Source organism: Betta splendens, chromosome 19 (assembly GCF_900634795.4).
Source record: "Betta splendens chromosome 19, fBetSpl5.4, whole genome shotgun sequence".
NCBI lineage: Eukaryota > Metazoa > Chordata > Actinopteri > Anabantiformes > Osphronemidae > Betta > Betta splendens.
In genome coordinates, this window is record NC_040898.2 from 4,005,874 (window position 1) to 4,023,775 (window position 17,902).

Below are 17,902 nucleotides of genomic sequence, written 5' to 3' on the forward strand. Positions count from 1 at the left end.
ATGTTATGTTCCTTCCACTACCGCTCCTACAGTAAATATTTGTGTTTGCTGAACCGGCTGTAATGGTGGACGACTGAGACACAGAGACGGAATACAACTAGAGTGAAGATAGAGAGGATAACGGTTGAAAGCCTGCCTAATTGCCAGCCGTCGCGAGTAGGACACGGGCTTCGTCGAAAATGGATGAACTCAAACATCAAGTCATGATTAACCAGTTCGTCCTGACGGCGGGTTGTGCGGCAGATCAGGCGAAGCAGCTTTTGCAAGCGGCACATTGGCAGTTTGAGGTAACGCTGAAAGAAAAACGAAACGATGCGGCTGTAGCGATAGACATCTGCAGCATAGTTAATGTTACTAACACAGCTAATGATCCAGCGTTAATGATTCACGGGAGCTTGTCTGCCTGGTTCTCAGCACTTATTAAATTCGCGGTAATATACCGTAAATCAATAGAATTGACACTAACTATGTTCGGTGTCCGGAGTCTCTAAAAAGACCACAACTTTTTCTGGCTTTAAAGTGGCCAGTAGCTTTAGCTTCACAAGCTAGCGCACGGCAATGCAGCAGAGCGAAGCGTACAGCGACCATATCCAATTAGACTTTACTCTAGATTAAATACTATAATCCGACACATGACAGCGGAGAACAGGCGAGGCCAGCGGAGACTATTACGCAATGGAGATAACCGTCGTGCTGTGTCCACTAGCCTACAAAAGACTACTTCCATTCGGTTTGGTGAAGTCGGCGTAAATTTAGCTAGCGTTTTTTTTAATTCTCCACATTTGGCTCATTGTGTTGTTGGAGGGGTTTTCATGACATATAAACATAAAACATAAATGAACGATGTTAGGCAGTGTTTGCATGTAGCTACACGTCAGTCCCCATCTGACACGAGAAATGTTACAGTTATTCTTTTTTGTGTTTGATTCCAGACTGCCCTCAGTGCCTTCTTTCAAGAAACAAATATTCCATATGGCCATCATCATCAAATGGTGAGTGCGGGCAGAGGAGATGTTTACAACACGGCCTATTTTTCACGCTTTATAAAATGATCCTCTCGAGCTGATGTGTCTTTAAGGCTGTGTTTTTTTTTTCTTTTTGAGTGGGATGGGGGCCGAGGAAGCTCCCTTATAGGCCGAGAGGAATGATGTTGCTTAACAATAACAAAGCACATGTCGGCCATGTTGTGAGCTTCCAGAAATAAACACACAGGCACAGGCAGGCAGGCAGCCGCAGCATCCGCGCGCGCACACACACACACACACACACACACACACACACACACACACACACACACACACACACACACACACACACACACACACACACACACACACAATAATAAGCAATAATCAATGTAGTAGATGGCCTGAATTCCTTGTCTTTTTGTATTATTTGTGGTGCACAAAGGAATGAGAGTCCTCTCACTCAGTTTCTGGATTGAAGCTGTGAATACAGTGGTTTACTAGGCAGATGACTGCTCCCTCTGGCAAATACACGCTTGTGTAGATGCAGTGGGTCATTCGGCTGACATGACATGTGGACTGGAAGGAGTTCAGCGTGTCGGATGCAGCATCCACACAAGCCCCACGTTATGAAGCAGTGGCAGTACTTTGGCTTTTTTTTTTCAGGAGCCCACTTTTGGCAGCACACAAGCCTTTGTCTGCAGCTGCATGAATAGCAGCATCCAAGAACAGCTGCCCTGTGGAAGGGACTGACATGGACGTGAGGGGATTTAGGCTCAAATTGTTGTTGTTGTTGTTGTCGTCATCGTCATCGTCTCTTCTTCTGTGCTTGGTGGACTGTTTAGGTCGTGAAGACCACTATTGAATTTGCTGAACTGTTTAGCTTTATATTTTAAAAGGAATTTGAGATGAGGGATTTTATCTTTCACTGTCTGCAAGTGTGATCCAAGTCACCATAGAAATGGCAAACAGGAACCTCAGTCGCTTTATGATAAGGAACAAAGCCTTATGTCCTCTAGTCCTAATCAGTAAATAAGACACTGTTTACATTATGAAATGTCTCGCCTTTAATTTAGAAAGTAAACAGTTTGCCAAGTGCTGTAATGTTCTGTTCCATGTGCCAAATAGGGCAGAAACAAATGGCTGTGCGTGATACATAATGAAATTCATACCGCAGAGCACCTCTATGATCTTGTGTTGTCGTCCTCGACGTGTTCTTGCATAATCACGCACAAGTTTATCTTCCTTTTCTTTGCATCAGGATGTGCATAATTGTTTGTGCGTGTGTGCGCTACCTACATGCATTTGTATTCCGTGCATGCACAGCGTGGGTGTTTACATCAAAACAATACTACATTGGTGCGGCGCGTTCACTGTTCCGGGCAGGCCACAGGGTTCATTCATATTCAAATCTAATCCACTCGCTCTCCCTCTTGATTCCTTTTCCCTCTCTGTTCTGTCTTTCTTCGTCTTCAGTTTTGTGTAAACACAATCAACATTAAGTTACATTTATCTTTCGTCAGTGTTTTGTGTTACAACAGAAACCAAACCCCTCCCTCCTTTTACTATTCTGACTACAAGTCGCACCCCAGTGACAGTTGTTGGCAGCGTGGCAGTTGAGAACGTCATTTAGGTCAGTTAGTTTATGGCTGCTGTTCACTGAGCTGTTTTACAGTATGCTATTGTTTTTAGATGAAAGTAGTGGTGCACCAAGTCAAATTTGGTATTGTGGGAATATGTTTCTTATATTTAAACAAAGCTGACCGTGAGCATTGTCGAGGCCTATTTTGCTCACATGTGCATTTATATGTCAGAGTTTTATAGCCTTTTAAAAGAATAATCATGTTAGTTTAGCCTTTTACAAGTACAAGCCTGTATAATGGTTTGAATGACTGAGGCTTAAGCTTTTGTCATCGTTGTAATCTCAAAGCCAAAGGAGTGCCTGCTATGGGCACATGATGTAAAAAATAAACTACAATATACCAAGGCCTCCACTGAAAACTGTTTACATATACTTTGTTTGAGCTGTAACGTCATATCTGAATGTTACCTTGAACAGATTATTCTTTTATCTCTGTGTTTTTAAGGGAGGCATCTTTGCTTGTATCCATTTTCCGTGCTCCTGAGTTTTTCTCCTACACACTGACTATACAAACACAGTACCGCATTCCTACAGGATGTCATGTTCTTTCACAGCAGAAGAGCACCGTTAGCCATTTTATGATTATATCCTGTCCTCATCCTCAACATTTTTAAAAGCAGGCGTCACCTCTAGTTTAAGTATATGTTCTAGGGATGGAAGGGTATTTTAAGACATCGGCAATGTAAAATTAGAGCTATTTCTGGTACTTGATCATTATTTATATTAAATGCCGGCTGTCAAAATACAACATCTACATAAGAACTGTCACATACATGTAGAATATTGCTCAAAAAACCATTGGTTATTTGGAGGAAAACTCCCCAAATATTTTTTTTGTGTACAATACACTCATGATGGTTTTGGAAGAAATCTGGTTTGGACAGTGTGACAACCACCTTTCAAAATGTGCAAGGAAATAACACCCTTCATTGTATGTTCAGACCAAGATAAGTGTTTCCATGATATATATATGTCCCCATGTGGGACGCAAACAACCACAATAAAGTGAATAATTCCTCATGTGACCACAGGGGAGGAAGTAGCCCAGCTGGATGACTTCCACTGCTGTCTGGGAACATGTGATCCCATCATGTGACTAAGCTGGGAAGCAAACGAACTGAGCCACAATGTCTGGTTTATATGTTTGTGTGTGTGTAATGCTGCCCGTAGTTATAAAACTAATAAAGCAGTGTTACTGAGGCTGTCATGCAATAGTCACTGCTTTAATGTCAAAGCAAGTCAAACTAAGCACAACTCCGTTGGATTCAACCATTTAAAGAGCCTTTACTCTTTGGTCTTACTGCTAAACACAATCCAAACCACAACCCCAAGGTTATGAAGAAGCGCATACATAAGATCATGTTTTTATTGGACTATAATCACCATTAGTCACTGGCATCAAGGTGAATGAAACAGGGATTTTTATGAAGGCCAATGTTAAGCCCCAGCTGCTTGGGCACAGACATGGAGCAGAGTATCAGACACAGCGATAAAAGTGGGCGTGAGATTGTTTAAGGGCTGTTTCCTGGCAGTAAGTACGCCCACTAGAAGAAAGGAGGGCTTTGTGTGTGTGTGTGTGTGTGTGTGTGTGTGTGTGTGTGTGTGTGTGTGTGTGTGTGTGTGTGTGTGTGTGTGTGTGTGTGTGTGTGTGTGTGTGTGTGTGTGTGTGTGGTAACTACAAACATTCGGTTTGAGTGTCTGGGTGTGGCTTACAAAAGGATTTTTAAAAATCCAATCTGTTCTGGTCCTTTTTAACATCAGAGGTGGAGCGTGTGGTGCATCCATCCAATAGAATATAATTATCTTCATAAGTTATAATGAGACAACGTGGATGACTCCAGTTTGTCTTTCTGTATTTCACACTGAGAGATTGAAGAAACAACACCTAAGTCACAGGGATGTGGGTAAAAATAAATCTGCTTTGTGACTGTGCCCCTCCAAAAGCGTAAAACCACGACGACGTGATTCCATGAACAGCCTGTGTGCAGTCCTCCTCAGAGCTCAGAATCAAATGTCTAGATGCGATTGTGTTGTTAATTGGTGTGTGTGCGCCTGTGCACAGCCATGCCAGGCAGCTTCCCACATCTGAATCCAGCTTGGCCTGTGCTCAGCGTGTTCCGGCCCGTTGCCCCACGTGATTCCAGGAGCGTGGCTTCCCAGAAGACTGAACCGCACACGCAGCCCTCGTCCACGGTCTCACACAGGAGCCTTGGCTCAAGAGACGCCATGTGGGCCGCCTGTTAGGACCAGATGTGTTTACGGGCAGTGACGTTTCACTGAGCTTCACTCTGATTGTCCCCGTGCACACACAGGGATTAGGGAGAGTTGTCACATTGTGTTTCCTCTTCATAGACTCAGAAGTACTATAGTTGTATTTCTAATGCATTTCTTATGTTCCTCACCATATCCTGTTAGATCATCTTTACTCATGTCTATTAACACATACATAGGGTGGTGGAGTTTCAATTGACATCAGAGTCATCTGATGCTGAGAGGGTCAAAATCTCTTATTAAGCTCACGCTGATGTTGCAACTTTTGACCACTGTTTTCAGATTATAACTGAAAATCCTATTATCCCCAAAGTAGATTTAAGGGCTTGTTTTCACCATATGAGCTCAGCCAGCAGCCTTTTTCCGTTCTCCCATTTATTATCTCTGCAAAACACTTCAGTCAGGATTGTGTATAGTGCTTTTTTGAATAGTCTTGAGGTTTCTGTGACAGGAACAGCAACCATCTCTCTCCGTCGCACTGTGTGCAGTGGTTTGGACCAAAGTGATGATGTATTGTTTGTGAAAGACGATTTTTAATTTCTCCTCCGCTGAATGTGTAGCCTTAAAGACAACGTCTGCCCCAGCCTGAGCTTTTGCATCATAATTGTTTTGTTCTCCCTCACAGTGACCTTTGGTCCAGTCCTTTCTGTTGCCAGCCTGTAACTTGTTCATAGGCCAAACCTCTGTTCTAGACACGGGCAGATCGCTGAACACACATTGTTAGCCCCATTATTATGAGCAGTGCGGTTGGTCAAACCGGACACATTCTCCACTCAGTCCCAGTTCTCCTTCTTCTGTCTTTAGCTTCTCTTTTTCTGTAATATCTTTCTTGCGTTTCTCTTTCACTGTACTTGTGCACTGTCATAACACAGACACGAAAGCAGAACACAGTTCGGTTAATGATCACTCGAGTCCCTCGAGCACAAATCCAGAGTGTATACAATACTAACTTGGCTACACATTGGAATGTAGCTGCTGGAAGCTGGAAGTGAGAGTCAGGAGTGGGAAGGGATGTGGACGGCCACTTGTAATTTCCCGTGGCATCTGTCAGCCAAGATTATTCAATTTGATCTAATTATGAAAAATGAGTCTTCTCCATCTCTGTGAAGTCTACGGCGAAAAACTTTATTATTTTAATGTACTGATTGATTAGCTTGATCATTCATCATAGATTGATTCCATTCTCTTTCTTAACTTTAAACAGCCTTGGTCTACGTACAGTAATCGTCCTCATAGGTTTATTGTTATTTGAAGTCAGGCTGCCATATTATGAGACCTTGAGCGTGAGTAATTGCATGCCACATGGACTCAAGAACAACTGTGTTTATTGGACAGTGTTGCTTTATCTGTTGTTTTTGCAGATCTGAGAGGCCTCTTAAAGTAAAACACACCCAGGTTCTGTACAGTGAGCTGAACATGATGACTTGTCTGCGGAGCCCCTGGCTTGTGCAGGAGACCGTCAGATCATGTTCAGGCCACGTTAAACATCAGAGCATCTTAAATCTTGGCTTTCAAGTTCAATGTTTCAACCTTTTGAAGTGGTGTTGGTTGATAAAATACCAGTTATCTGTTGGCACCTTTCATTTAACTTCTAATATGAATACTATAGTTTTAATTTGTGATCCCATTCTTCCATCTTTTCCTTATTCTTTCTTATTTTTAGTGGCTGCCTGAAACACAGTAACCTCAGTCCACTCAATCAGTAGCTTTAAAGCTGTGAGAGTTGCTAATTCACCCATGCAGTGCTCAAATAGACATTACCCATTGTCACTTAATCTGCTGAATTATCACCAAAGAGGTCACTATACAATATACAAAAGGTAACACAACGTATCCACTTTGTACAGATGTAGTCAGAATACGTTCTACTGAGGAGAAAGTTGGATTATGGTCCAGACACACAATACATTTCTAAAAATGAAGTGGGAGCACGGAGTCATCTGCCCACATTTCACCGTCCTAACAGAGGAACAAACGCCACATTTCACAGGTTCTCAGATCTGTCAGCTGAGCTTGCTGCAAACTGTTCAAAACTAGCCACAGACTAGAGGAATAAAATAACATTCACTGCAGTTGGACTAATGCAGGGTAACGTCTATGAAGCAAACTGTGATGCGTGCAACCCAAAATTAGAATATGTGATAAACAAATTAAAGACTGCTAGGTCAGTTTGAAAGTGGTTTATTTGCTTGTTAGTTCCTTTGTTTTGCATAAAAACATTAGCAAACATAATATAGAGAAGAGAGAGGAATCATAGCCAGTATCATAACGTTTCGAATAAGCTAAAGGGTCTCAGGGCAGCTCTGCTAGTTGGAGGTCTCAGGGTAATGATGGATACCTGGACTCTCGCATCCAGGCAACAGGATAGAAAGCTCCTATTCAGTGGGAAACATAAAAACTCTTGATATTTCAAAGGAATGCAATGGGTCAAACACCGGCTCATGTGTGTTCGTGGACAAACATGCCCAAGGGAGACATGAATTGAAGAGTGTTCCAGGTTCAGGGAACCTCGTCGCGGACTCGGGGCGGGCAGGTTTTCGAACGGTCTCTGCCCGCCAGATGCACATTCCTCATTCTGGGCTCAGCAAACACACATAAAGAGCAGGCGGACGGGGCTGAGCCGCGTGTGACCACAGAGCCGGGCCTCAGCACCGTCCCGTCCACAGCCGATCTGTGCCGCTTCCTTATAACAACCGTCCCCATGGCAACCCCTCCCTGCTGGCTCTGTTTGAACACAAACTGATTCTCGCCGTCTTTTGTCTCTCCGTCTGTTGATCGAATAGCTTCTCTAACACATTAAGTTGCATAAGACTTGTACACCATATTTAACAGTCCTCACCTTGATACGCCAGAAGCTGTTAGCATCAGTGTGTGTGTTTAAACACTGGGAGCGGTGCTGGTTGATAAAATTATTTAAGATGAATTATATAGAACTTGATTTTCAATATAATTTTATTCTGTTCCTCTATTTTCCACCCCTTCCTTAGGCCAGTTATTTCTAAATGTTCATATTTTGGTTGTTTGGGAGTGGAAGTGTGAAGTCAGCGCACTGTGTATCTGGATCAGATCCTCTTCCCCGTGGGTCGATATTGTCTGGTCTCTGTGCAAGGTCCTCTGCAAAGACAGACACGCACACATGCGCAGATGCTCAGAGGTGTGTCGTGCTGTAGCGTGAGTGGAGCAGTGTGAAGTGGGCAATGTTCAGAAGCACACGTGGTGCTGAAGATTATTTTTGATTTTAGCGTTTTTCATTTTCCGCTCCTGGGCAGCACTGAACTGACACTGACACCGTGACAAGGTTGAACGTCGAGCCGACCGGCTCCGCCGCCACCTGCGATGAACAGGAAGGACCACAGAGGTCGTTCATCGTTGCAGGGTGTCTCTTTACAGCAGGAAACGGCCCCGGATGAGCCAGCGCTTTTTGCCACAGCGCTCGGTTCACCTTCTCCCTGGCCCGGCGTGGCCCAGCCCAGTCCCACCTACTGACTCAGGACTAATCTGCCAGCTGTAGCACTTTTAGGGGGCATGCTGGTCAGATTACACCCCCCGGGGGGGGGGGATGCTTTTTCTATCATTCTGTTTTTATGAAGACTGAAGTTCACTAATGCTGTGTGTCACAATCTGAGCATCCTGGGCGACACAGCCAAGGGTGGATTAAATACCCCTGAATGCTGCTTGTCAGCAAAGGGAAAGTTTTCCAGCATGGTAACGTTTCCTGTTCCTGTGGGCCTGCAGCTGTTGGTCCCAGTTGGTTCATGGAGACTGTGATTCAGTATTCCAGTAAATGCCGAAAAACTCAGCAGCCTCACGTTTAACCTGAAACTGTAGAAAGTGTTTGAATCGTACACATACAATGCGGTTAACAGATCCAAGTAGGGGCCGCTAAGCCCTGAGGCTCCCACATCTGCTTCCCTGTGGGATACAGTAGACTGTTGTTGTCCTGGTCACAAACAGACCAGGAAATGGAACAGGAAGCAGTTTATGCAGCGGCGTATCACAAACTGTGTGAAGAGGACCTGGATGAAGGTTTATCATTTGTAAACAGCCATATATGTTGTCCACTTGGCTGGTTAACTGCCACTGCGGGGGTCAGGGTTGTGGTTGGTGTATGGATGTATTGTTTGAGCCACGAAAGGAACTGGACAGGAGAACAACAATGCTGGCTTAAACGAAGGCAAAAGCAGGTCAGAGCACGGGGGACATATTAAGGCCAAGGAGACTGCATTTGTGGGTTTTTACTTATAATTAGCTGTGATTAGACGCCGTACTTCAACCTCGAAACAGGAAGTGTAAAGTCTTCGTAAAGGACCCCCTGGGGAGAAAGCGCCTGGGATTCCCCTAAGTTTCCCTTCAGCTGTTAAAACAGTTTTACTCCTTAAGACAGAGCTTGTTTTTAAACACTGAAATAATGTTGTCTGGATGTCTGTGTGTGTTTCAGATTTCATAGCATCAGTTGTGTGGTCGGTTTTGTTTTTGTTTCCACCTGGTTGAAGAACTACAATGTCTCATATTCCTCACTTATTTACACAGTCTAGAGTTATATGAAGGAAAACCATTATATAAGAGACAGAAAACCCCTTTTTTTCCACAGACTGGTGTAAATAAAACAGAATGTGGTCACAAGTCACAAGAGAAGTTGCATTTTGTTCTCAAAGCAAACGCTGACCCACAGCTGGACTAAGCAAGTTTACTAAATAGTGCTTGTGCCTCTTAATTAATATTAGTTTACTTAATATTATATATATAAAAAATATTTTTCATTTTTTGGAATTACACAGAAATTAAATCCAAATTTGTCTTTAAATGTTTTTTTGTTTTTGACAAAAGGCCAAATTTTATTACCATTTGCTAATATTCTGAGTCATCTGAGTGACTGGAAATAAATTCATTCGGCAATTTGCACCAAACCTAAACTTCAGATTGTGACTGCATTTTGAGGCTGTTGAAACTGCTGAAAGGAAAGTGTCCTATGAGCATAGAGCTGATGATTAGATATGTGAACCACAGATGGAATATTTATAAATGCCTATTAACTCTCTGCTGAATTTCCCATTTTGGACGTTGGTTAATCATCCTCTTTTCCTCCTCCATTCGTAGATGTGCACCCCAGCCAACACACCAGCGACTCCCCCCAACTTCCCTGATGCACTGACCATGTTCTCACGGCTCAAAGCGTCCGAGAGCTTCAACAGCGGGAGCAGCGGCAGTCCCATGGCCGCCTCCATGGCCACGTCTCCTCCCCCTCCCCAGGTTGGCGGCTGGGGGCTCGCACCAAATGTACCCAACGTGCCACAGCCTCCGCAGGGACTCTGGACTCAGGGGCAGCCCCCCATGCAGCCTTGCCCAGCCTGGCCTACGAGTGTGAACCCACACGCAGGTGCTGAGCAGAAGGCTAGTGTAGCTATGGAGGCTGAGAGATGAAGGGCCAAATAAAACTGAGGAGCCCCCCCCCCCCCCTTACGCACACCCCCAACTTCCTGTTTCTCAGACACTGGGAATCCAAGCTGGGTGGGTGGAAAGGGCGGAGAATGGGTCGATGTGAGTTTTTTTTCCTGAAAGACACGTATGGAGAGAAATGGAAACTACACAAACCAAGAAAAACTCAACATGGACAATTTAAGAAGAGGAGAAAACCAATGCAAATACAAAAATAGAAAAATGCTACGCACACACACACATAGCAAAAAGAGAGTAACTAAAACCTTTGTTAGTTTTTTCCTAAGTAAATGCATAGAGAGAAATATTATTGAACTAAAAGAAAAAAAAAAAACACAAAAAACTGTCACGTCCAAGGATTCTATGTGATGTTCATGGACATTCAAGGCAACAAAATTTAAAATTTCAGTTTGTTTGTTAGTTTGTTTTTTTACTTTTATTCCCTTTTCAGCCGATGTTTTCTTCACTGGCCTCTTGTGTTCCTGCAAACGGTCGGTCAGTTCGTAATCAAATAAGTATACAGCTCCATACTGGCATTCCCATCGCCACAGGTGGGACTGTTGTTACCTCACCTGGTGGTCACCTGACTCCTTTCAGCCAATCAGGGATTCTTCTTAAACCAACTGTTGCCAGGACGTGTTTTAGGAGTTTTAAAGGCAGCAGCCGCTCTGGTTTCTACTAACTGATCTTTGCTGCAATGGTTTCTTCTGGACATAGTTTTTAACCTGGACTCAGATTACAACTGTATCCTTTTTTCTTTTTTTTTTCCTGGAGACCTATGTTATTTCAGCAAAAATGAGAGATGTTTTAACATAATATCGTTGATGAGGCTGATTGTTTTTCTTAAAGGTTTAAGGGAGGTTGCTCTGAGCTTGGGTGGGACTTTAGGCGGTTTTAAGTATCTGGAAGATGCAATCAAACACGGCTACCGTCGAGAAACACGAGTGCTCCACCTTTGTACACAGAGTTGCTCCTTTGCATGTGTTCATAACGTGTAACACCTTTTGTAGCGAGCGTACACGAGGCTGAGGCATGTTTATAAGAGGGGGTGGAGGTGAGGTCGGGGTTGTGGGTGAAATTAATGCAATAGTACAAAGTTTATTGTTAAATATGAGAAAGAAAAGGGAGGAATGTGGATGTTGGGCAGCTTCGGGTAGCTCATCGGACTATCCGGGGACACTACAGACTACTTTGAGTTATACGGTGTTTGTATTTAATGTAGTGTATAAATATGTACACTACTCCCACGCAAAGGGTTTTTACAAATCTTGGGTCTCTAACGTCAACCCGTCCCCGGTCCATTGATACTACTGAGGGACAGTTGGGGGGTCGACCCCCCCCCAACACAAGGCAATATTTGAAACGTGGGGGTCTGCTCCTTTTTAAGTTTGTCCTGTTTGGATTGCGTTTTACACGAAGAAATATTTTAAACAGCAGGGGTCTTTTTTAATGAGATAATTATGAAATGATGGCTAACCATCTTCCTTTAGTATCGCATAGCGTAAGGAAACCCCCCCCCCCCCCGTTTTCATGCTGCATACTTTATTTGGTTAAATCAGATGGTTTCTGGGTGGGCCTGTTCCTAAAACGTTTCTTGTGTATGCCCCCCCCCCCCTTTGTATGACTGTATGAGACCATTCCCACAATATTTGTGGACTACCTGATAATTAACTTATCATTTTTGTGAACCTAAATAAATATTGTATGTCAACCTATTGAGGCTGGTTTATTGGATGTTAACTTTAGCTCAGCAGCCGTTGCTCTCTTCATCTCCCTGGATCCATTGCTTTAGAAATGTAAGTATATGTAAAGACATGTATGTAAATGAAAAGACAGATACCAGAATCATACACTTAAATGCCCCATAGGTCACAGTTTTCCCCCCAACAGATCCCCTGTACTGAGAGTGGACCACTTTGCCAATGAATGGCAATGACTTGGCATCAGGCGCTGCAGTAAATCTGAGGATACGGGAGCAGAAGCAGCCATAAATAGTTTAGGGCAGCATCTCCCTGTCTGAAGGCTTTAACTGAGATCTCAAGCTTAATGATGATGTCATAAGTCAGTGAGGGCATTGTGGCTTCAGTTAGCTTTTCTATTATCATTTACAGCCTCTGCACAGTATTCGTGCGTAGCAGCCAGCGTTACTAGTTCCAACCCGCTAATACAAACAGCTGTTCCCAGTAGATTTGACACGCAGCTCCGCTCTGTCGTTCCTCCTATCGTTGCTTTCTGGGTCACTGGATGATGTGGACACGACTTCACAGATGGCAGACAATCAGTGCACCTGTCTGCCTGCATGTGTAAACGTCACTGTTTACACGTCAAGCTTTCCTACAGTATATTAACTGTGTCATTACAGATCAGTTTCAGTTTTTTCAAGCACCAAATGCACAGCCAATATCACGTCAAGGCTGTTTACAGGCTGTTTTTGTATTTCTGAATTCTCTAAGTAAAGACCTTAGAGAATTCAGAAATACAAAAACAACAGATGGAGACAATAAGATATTATTAACAAATTGGTCATACAAGAAAATCTGTGTAAGACCAGACAGTTGTTTCATTTCATTTACCGACCCCAAGGAGGATCTGCAGGGCTCCTGTGTAGGCACAATTATCCCAAACACTTTATTAACTTTGGCTTCAAGTGGCCAAAACATCAATAGATCCAATGTAATTATTAGAATCTCCAAAAAGGCAGTCGTGTTGTATTCGATTTAAATCAGGTTCAGCACATTTCAGGTACAGTCCATGACGTAGAGGGAAACAAAGGCAGCAGGTTTATATACAGCTTATTCTGTGACTATAGCCTCACATTGGCTCTGGAAGCAGCACCAGCTGTGTGTGTGTGTGTGTGTGTCTGTGTGTGCACGTACAGTACGTACCATTTCAGCCACTGAGCCTGAGATCCTGAGGTGGACACAAAGCCGGCTTTATGGCCGCGCTGCTCTCACTGTTGTGTCAGTGCTGCCTGGCTGGATGCATTACCCCCAAACCTAACGCCCCCCCCCCCCCCCCCACCACACACACACACATACTAACTAACTAACTAACTAACTAACTAACGTGTGTCTTTCCTCTACCTTTCCTTCTCGTTCCTTCATGCACGTGACGTCACTCTCTCTACTTTCTCTCCTCCCGTCCATCGGCTTTCACGCCTTCACGGGCTTGAATGTAAAAAACATAAAAACGATCGGGCACGTTTCAGGCTCCATTAACCAACGTGTACAGGTGAACCGGCAGCGACAGATGTTCTCGCTGGAACATCTGGCCGCTGAAGCCTTTGCGCCACCGGTCTGCTAAGTCGTAGTGGTTAATTCTCGGCGGAGCTTCAGCTGTTTGGCGGATTAAGACCCCAAATATCCAACGTGATTTCCTCTCCCTAACCTACTGCGCTCCATCTTTGCTGCCGCTGTACGTGTGGAGGACAGAACGACGAGGTGCTACCGCTCAACGATGCTGCCCACGTTTGAGGGAGACACTATTGCGCGGCAGCGTGTGTGAACATAACCCGGTGGAGGAATGTGATGTAGGGTCTCAGATGCAGGCGTGGATCCATCCTCGTCCGTCTGTCGCTGCAGCTGCAGAGATCATTTTTCATGTTGGACCTGCATGCTGGCAGTGTGCCGGACACTCTCTTCCTGTCCTGCTCTCTCTCTCTTTCTCTCGCTCGCCCTCTATCCTCCTACCTTATTTAACACCCTTCCCTCTCTCTTTACGTTTCTCTCCTCCTTCCCTCTGATCCGCTTGAGTGGTGCAGTGATCTCAGCCGTCTACCCCCCAAAAAATGCAGGGGGGGGGGGGTCTCATTTTATGACATAATTCTTGCCACTCACCACGAGGGGAACCAACTGGCGGCGAGCGGGTTTGTGTGTGTACACAAATTCTAATTCTCCTGCCATTACTCAACGTGAGAGCCCAGCTGCAAAGGAAGCGTTTCTAACAATGGTCCTGTTAAGACGAGCCAACAGGATCATGGTCACACTCGCTCATAAACACCAACCTCTTACTAGACTAAAGAAAATCTAAAACTGGTGCTGGTGAAGTAACGTAACACTAAAGTTACCTTTACGTTTGACAAACAAGCAACAAGAACAAAAGATGAATGGATGAACAGATGGATGGATGAGTGGGTGGGTGGATGGATATTCTAACTGTTACACAAAGAACCAGGCCAGAACCAGCAGAACCAGGAAAATAAAGACGAGGACTCACTCCCTCATGTCTCTTCGCTCTCCTTAGCATAAAAGCTAAGCTGTCAGTATAAACACTACATAACGTTCATATATAGATCATTGTTATGCAACATTTATGTGTGGACAGTGTCTATGCGACTGTGGTCAGTGTGGGACGTGTGTGTTTATGTCTGTATATATACATATATGTATATTTACTGTATTGTATTGTTTGTTTGCACCAGGAGCTCATCCAGTTTTGTTGTATACATGTTGTTCAATGACAGTAAAAGTTGTTGTATTCAGAGCGCTTTGATGGTGCTTCTCGTTGAGTCACACACACACTTTCACACCGATGGCAAAGCTGACACACCAGACAACCAGACACTTCCACCCGTGACCATGGCAGCCACAAAACAAGGCACGCGTGATTGTTGGTGTCTAATGTTTTGGTTAATGGTGATGCAGAAAGCCAGAAAATCTGTCCTGCATTAACATATTAAAAACAAATTACTGAATTGGTGGAGACAAAACGCAAAACTAACATTAAATTAAGAAAAATGTGAAGCGATTTGACACAGAACGCTCACTAAGATTACATTGTTGTCCAGAGATTGTCCAGAGAACCTCTTGTTCTAGTATCATCAAGCCTTAACCATCAGTGACTGTGGATCCTACGCTGGGTGACTAATACCCAGACAGCTGGTGCACACTTGTACCTTACTGTTATGTGATCTGTACACACACACACACACTTGCAGACTGCATGCATGTGTGTGTGTGTGTGTGTGTGTGTGTGTGTGTGTGTGTGTGTGTGTGTGTGTGTGTGTGTGTGTGGAGGGCGGGGCAGAACGGATGGACCACTGCAGGTCTGATGTCAGCCCTTGAACTGAGAGCGGAGCATCCTGACATCTAGTGGCCACGTTCTCCGCTAACACGCTACGTAGCGCATGCTCTCAGGCTGGTGCCTCAGATGAAGAACACACAAAAAGATCATACCATGTTATTTTATCACGCTGCAACACGGCACAGAAAGAATAGCAATAAAAACAAGGACGATGAAGTACGGTCCTTATCTGTGTACACGTGTCAGAAGGAAAGGCAATATTTATTTAGGAAGTTTCCTTGTGTAATCTAGGTCAGACATCACCTGCTCAGCTGATCACCTGGCTTCAGGCGTTATCAGTGCTATGGTGGACGACTAACAACATATGGGGCCGATTGCCTCATTTTACACATAAACAAGCTGTTAAGCTTTGTGAACGTGGGTTTGGGCTAAATTTAGAGCAAGAATCAACTAGAATCAGCTAAATCGGTTTACACTGGGACTTTTAATAGACTTTGCTGCCGAGGGTCCGGCCTTTCTGGAGGAGTGATCCCCGTTCTTGCTGAACACACTTTGATAGTGATGCTGGTGGGGTCATTGTGTGTGTGTGTGTGTGTGTGTGTGTGTGTGTGTGTGTGTGTGTGTGTGTGTGTGTGTGTGTGTGTGTGTGTGTGTGTGTGTGTGATGGCAGCCTCTGTCCATTGTCCTGCATCTGCCTCAGGCTCACAGCATTTGCATGTTGTGCCGTTTTACAGGTCCAAATTTGTTTGTATATGCTGCTTTATGTCATTTAGAAGGAAAGAGCGTAGGAGCGACGGGGGCCATGTTCTAACTGTGGTCAGATGAGGAAAAAGTATCATTTACAGTCTGCTTTACTGCCTGTTTGTGGGGGGTTTTGTGAGAAGACTTGGAGTTTTCTAGAAATGCTGTCCACATTTATCGCGGAGCCAGAACAGGAGCAGGGTTCACGAAAGGAGCCCGAAACCGAAAGGGAGGACCCGAAGCCGAGGGCCGACGACCCGTCGCTGGCCCTTGTCGAGTTTCGCATCCAACAGCTGCAAAACAGGCTTTTAATTCTGCAAAATGCACAGGAGGTGAAGAAAAAGGCAGCAGACGGCGCTGAGACCGCAGAAGAAGGTGAGTTCACAACCCGTTTGCCTTGAGACCCTGGACACACATGATCCATTTCTGTCTTAAACAGCTAGAAAACAATTATTTATCCTTCATCCCCAAATTAGGTAATTTAAATTTACAGTACCTTATACCTGAATAAGCCCAAGTTCATTTATTTCGTAGGCTAATGTCACCAAAGCTGAATCTGTTCCATTAATTGTTATTATAAAACATAATAATTGTTATATAGGAGAACTAATGTAATCTAATTAACTATCTAAATCTAAGAGCTGCTACAAAATATGTTGTTGTTTTGCAATTCAAATAGTCAGATCTGATCATAATCTTTAGGAAAATTTCACACATCACAAGGAAAAGGGGAAAATGTTCGAAACACACACACACACACACACACACACACACACAGACACACACACACACACACACACACACTGTACGTCTGTCGCTCAGAGTCTCCGGCGACGTGCGACCTCGGCGACGAAGGCTGCGACGAAGGCTGCGAACTGGAGGAGGTTCAGCAGGAACTGGAGGAGCTTCAGGTCACAAAGACAAAGCTGGAGAAGCGGGGGAAAAGCTCCAGAAGCACAGGTCACAGAGTCTCCACTTCACATGTCTCATCACATTTTTACCTATATTTAATTTAATCTAATCACAAATGCATCTATTCTGATGTAAATCAGGTCATCAGGGGTCATATGAAGCTAAGACGCCACACAGGGGGATCTACACCCTGCCAGATCCCCACCTGCAGCACTTCAAACCAATGCCTACAGCCGACCAGATTATTCCAGGTGACCAAATCGTGCATGCGCCGACACACATCGTGCAAACGCATCCAGATCGCGTCAGGGTAGTGAACCCGTTCTCTGTGTCTCGCGGGACAGTGGAGCATCTGGGTAAGATGCCGATGTTCACCCGCTGTCCGTCCTGCGGCGCGCTCATCTGCACAGAGATCCAAAGGAAAACCAGCGAGACCATGTGGCTGCTCTGCTGCGTGCTGTCGATGGTGGGGTGAGTCGTCCACCTGCTACTAATACATTTACAGCGTGTTTGAAATAGATCATTATGTCTTTATGATTGAATAGATGCAGCTGCAAACAGCCTATCTGAGCATCACGATAAGAAATAGAGAGAAGCAGCCAGTCCGGCTCAGTTTAAAGCATCAATCAACCTCATGTGAAACTGATCTGTCTCTGCCACGCAGGTGTGTTGCCGGCTGCTGCTTGATGCCTTTCTTTATGGAAGGCCTGAAAAAGGTCTGTCACTACTGCCCCAACTGCCAGGCCAAAATACACATCCACCGACCATTGTGACGCGGACGCGTACTGCATTAACCTGTCCTCTGGTTTTCATCTACATAGGACCTCACTTACTTTACTTCCATGCATGATGTTTGGAGTGAGTCCAAAGTGACAAACTGCTCATTTGGCTGCAGCCTCTTTTTTACCGGTTG

The 17,902-nt window shown here is 44.5% G+C and overlaps 2 protein-coding genes across 2 annotated transcripts; both read left to right on the forward strand.

The window, feature by feature from the left end:
* The first annotated feature begins 16 nt into the window (after positions 1-16).
* Positions 17-12,029, forward strand: ubald1a (UBA-like domain containing 1a). Its single transcript, XM_029135049.3, has 3 exons — positions 17-287; positions 933-992; positions 9,976-12,029. Exons 1-3 carry the CDS (start codon positions 180-182, stop codon positions 10,297-10,299), a joined length of 492 nt encoding a protein of 163 aa, XP_028990882.1. The 5' UTR covers positions 17-179; the 3' UTR covers positions 10,300-12,029.
* A 133-nt stretch (positions 12,030-12,162) lies between these two features.
* LOC114846210 (uncharacterized) lies at positions 12,163-17,889 on the forward strand. Its single transcript, XM_029135040.3, has 5 exons — positions 12,163-16,452; positions 16,900-17,037; positions 17,130-17,240; positions 17,334-17,460; positions 17,654-17,889. Exons 1-5 carry the CDS (start codon positions 16,158-16,160, stop codon positions 17,760-17,762), a joined length of 780 nt encoding a protein of 259 aa, XP_028990873.1. The 5' UTR covers positions 12,163-16,157; the 3' UTR covers positions 17,763-17,889.
* The last annotated feature ends 13 nt before the right edge of the window (positions 17,890-17,902 follow it).

Excerpts from the sequence above, each read along its gene's own strand:
- ubald1a (XM_029135049.3), top strand. The coding sequence starts at position 180 with ATGGATGAACTCAAACATCAAGTCATGATTAACCAGTTCGTCCTGACG. Across the intron at positions 288-932 it reads CGGCACATTGGCAGTTTGAG|ACTGCCCTCAGTGCCTTCTT; the intron begins GTAACGCTGAAA and ends GTTTGATTCCAG. Across the intron at positions 993-9,975 it reads ATGGCCATCATCATCAAATG|ATGTGCACCCCAGCCAACAC; the intron begins GTGAGTGCGGGC and ends CTCCATTCGTAG.
- LOC114846210 (XM_029135040.3), top strand. The coding sequence starts at position 16,158 with ATGAGGAAAAAGTATCATTTACAGTCTGCTTTACTGCCTGTTTGTGGG. Across the intron at positions 16,453-16,899 it reads CGCTGAGACCGCAGAAGAAG|AGTCTCCGGCGACGTGCGAC; the intron begins GTGAGTTCACAA and ends TCTGTCGCTCAG. Across the intron at positions 17,461-17,653 it reads TGCGTGCTGTCGATGGTGGG|GTGTGTTGCCGGCTGCTGCT; the intron begins GTGAGTCGTCCA and ends TCTGCCACGCAG.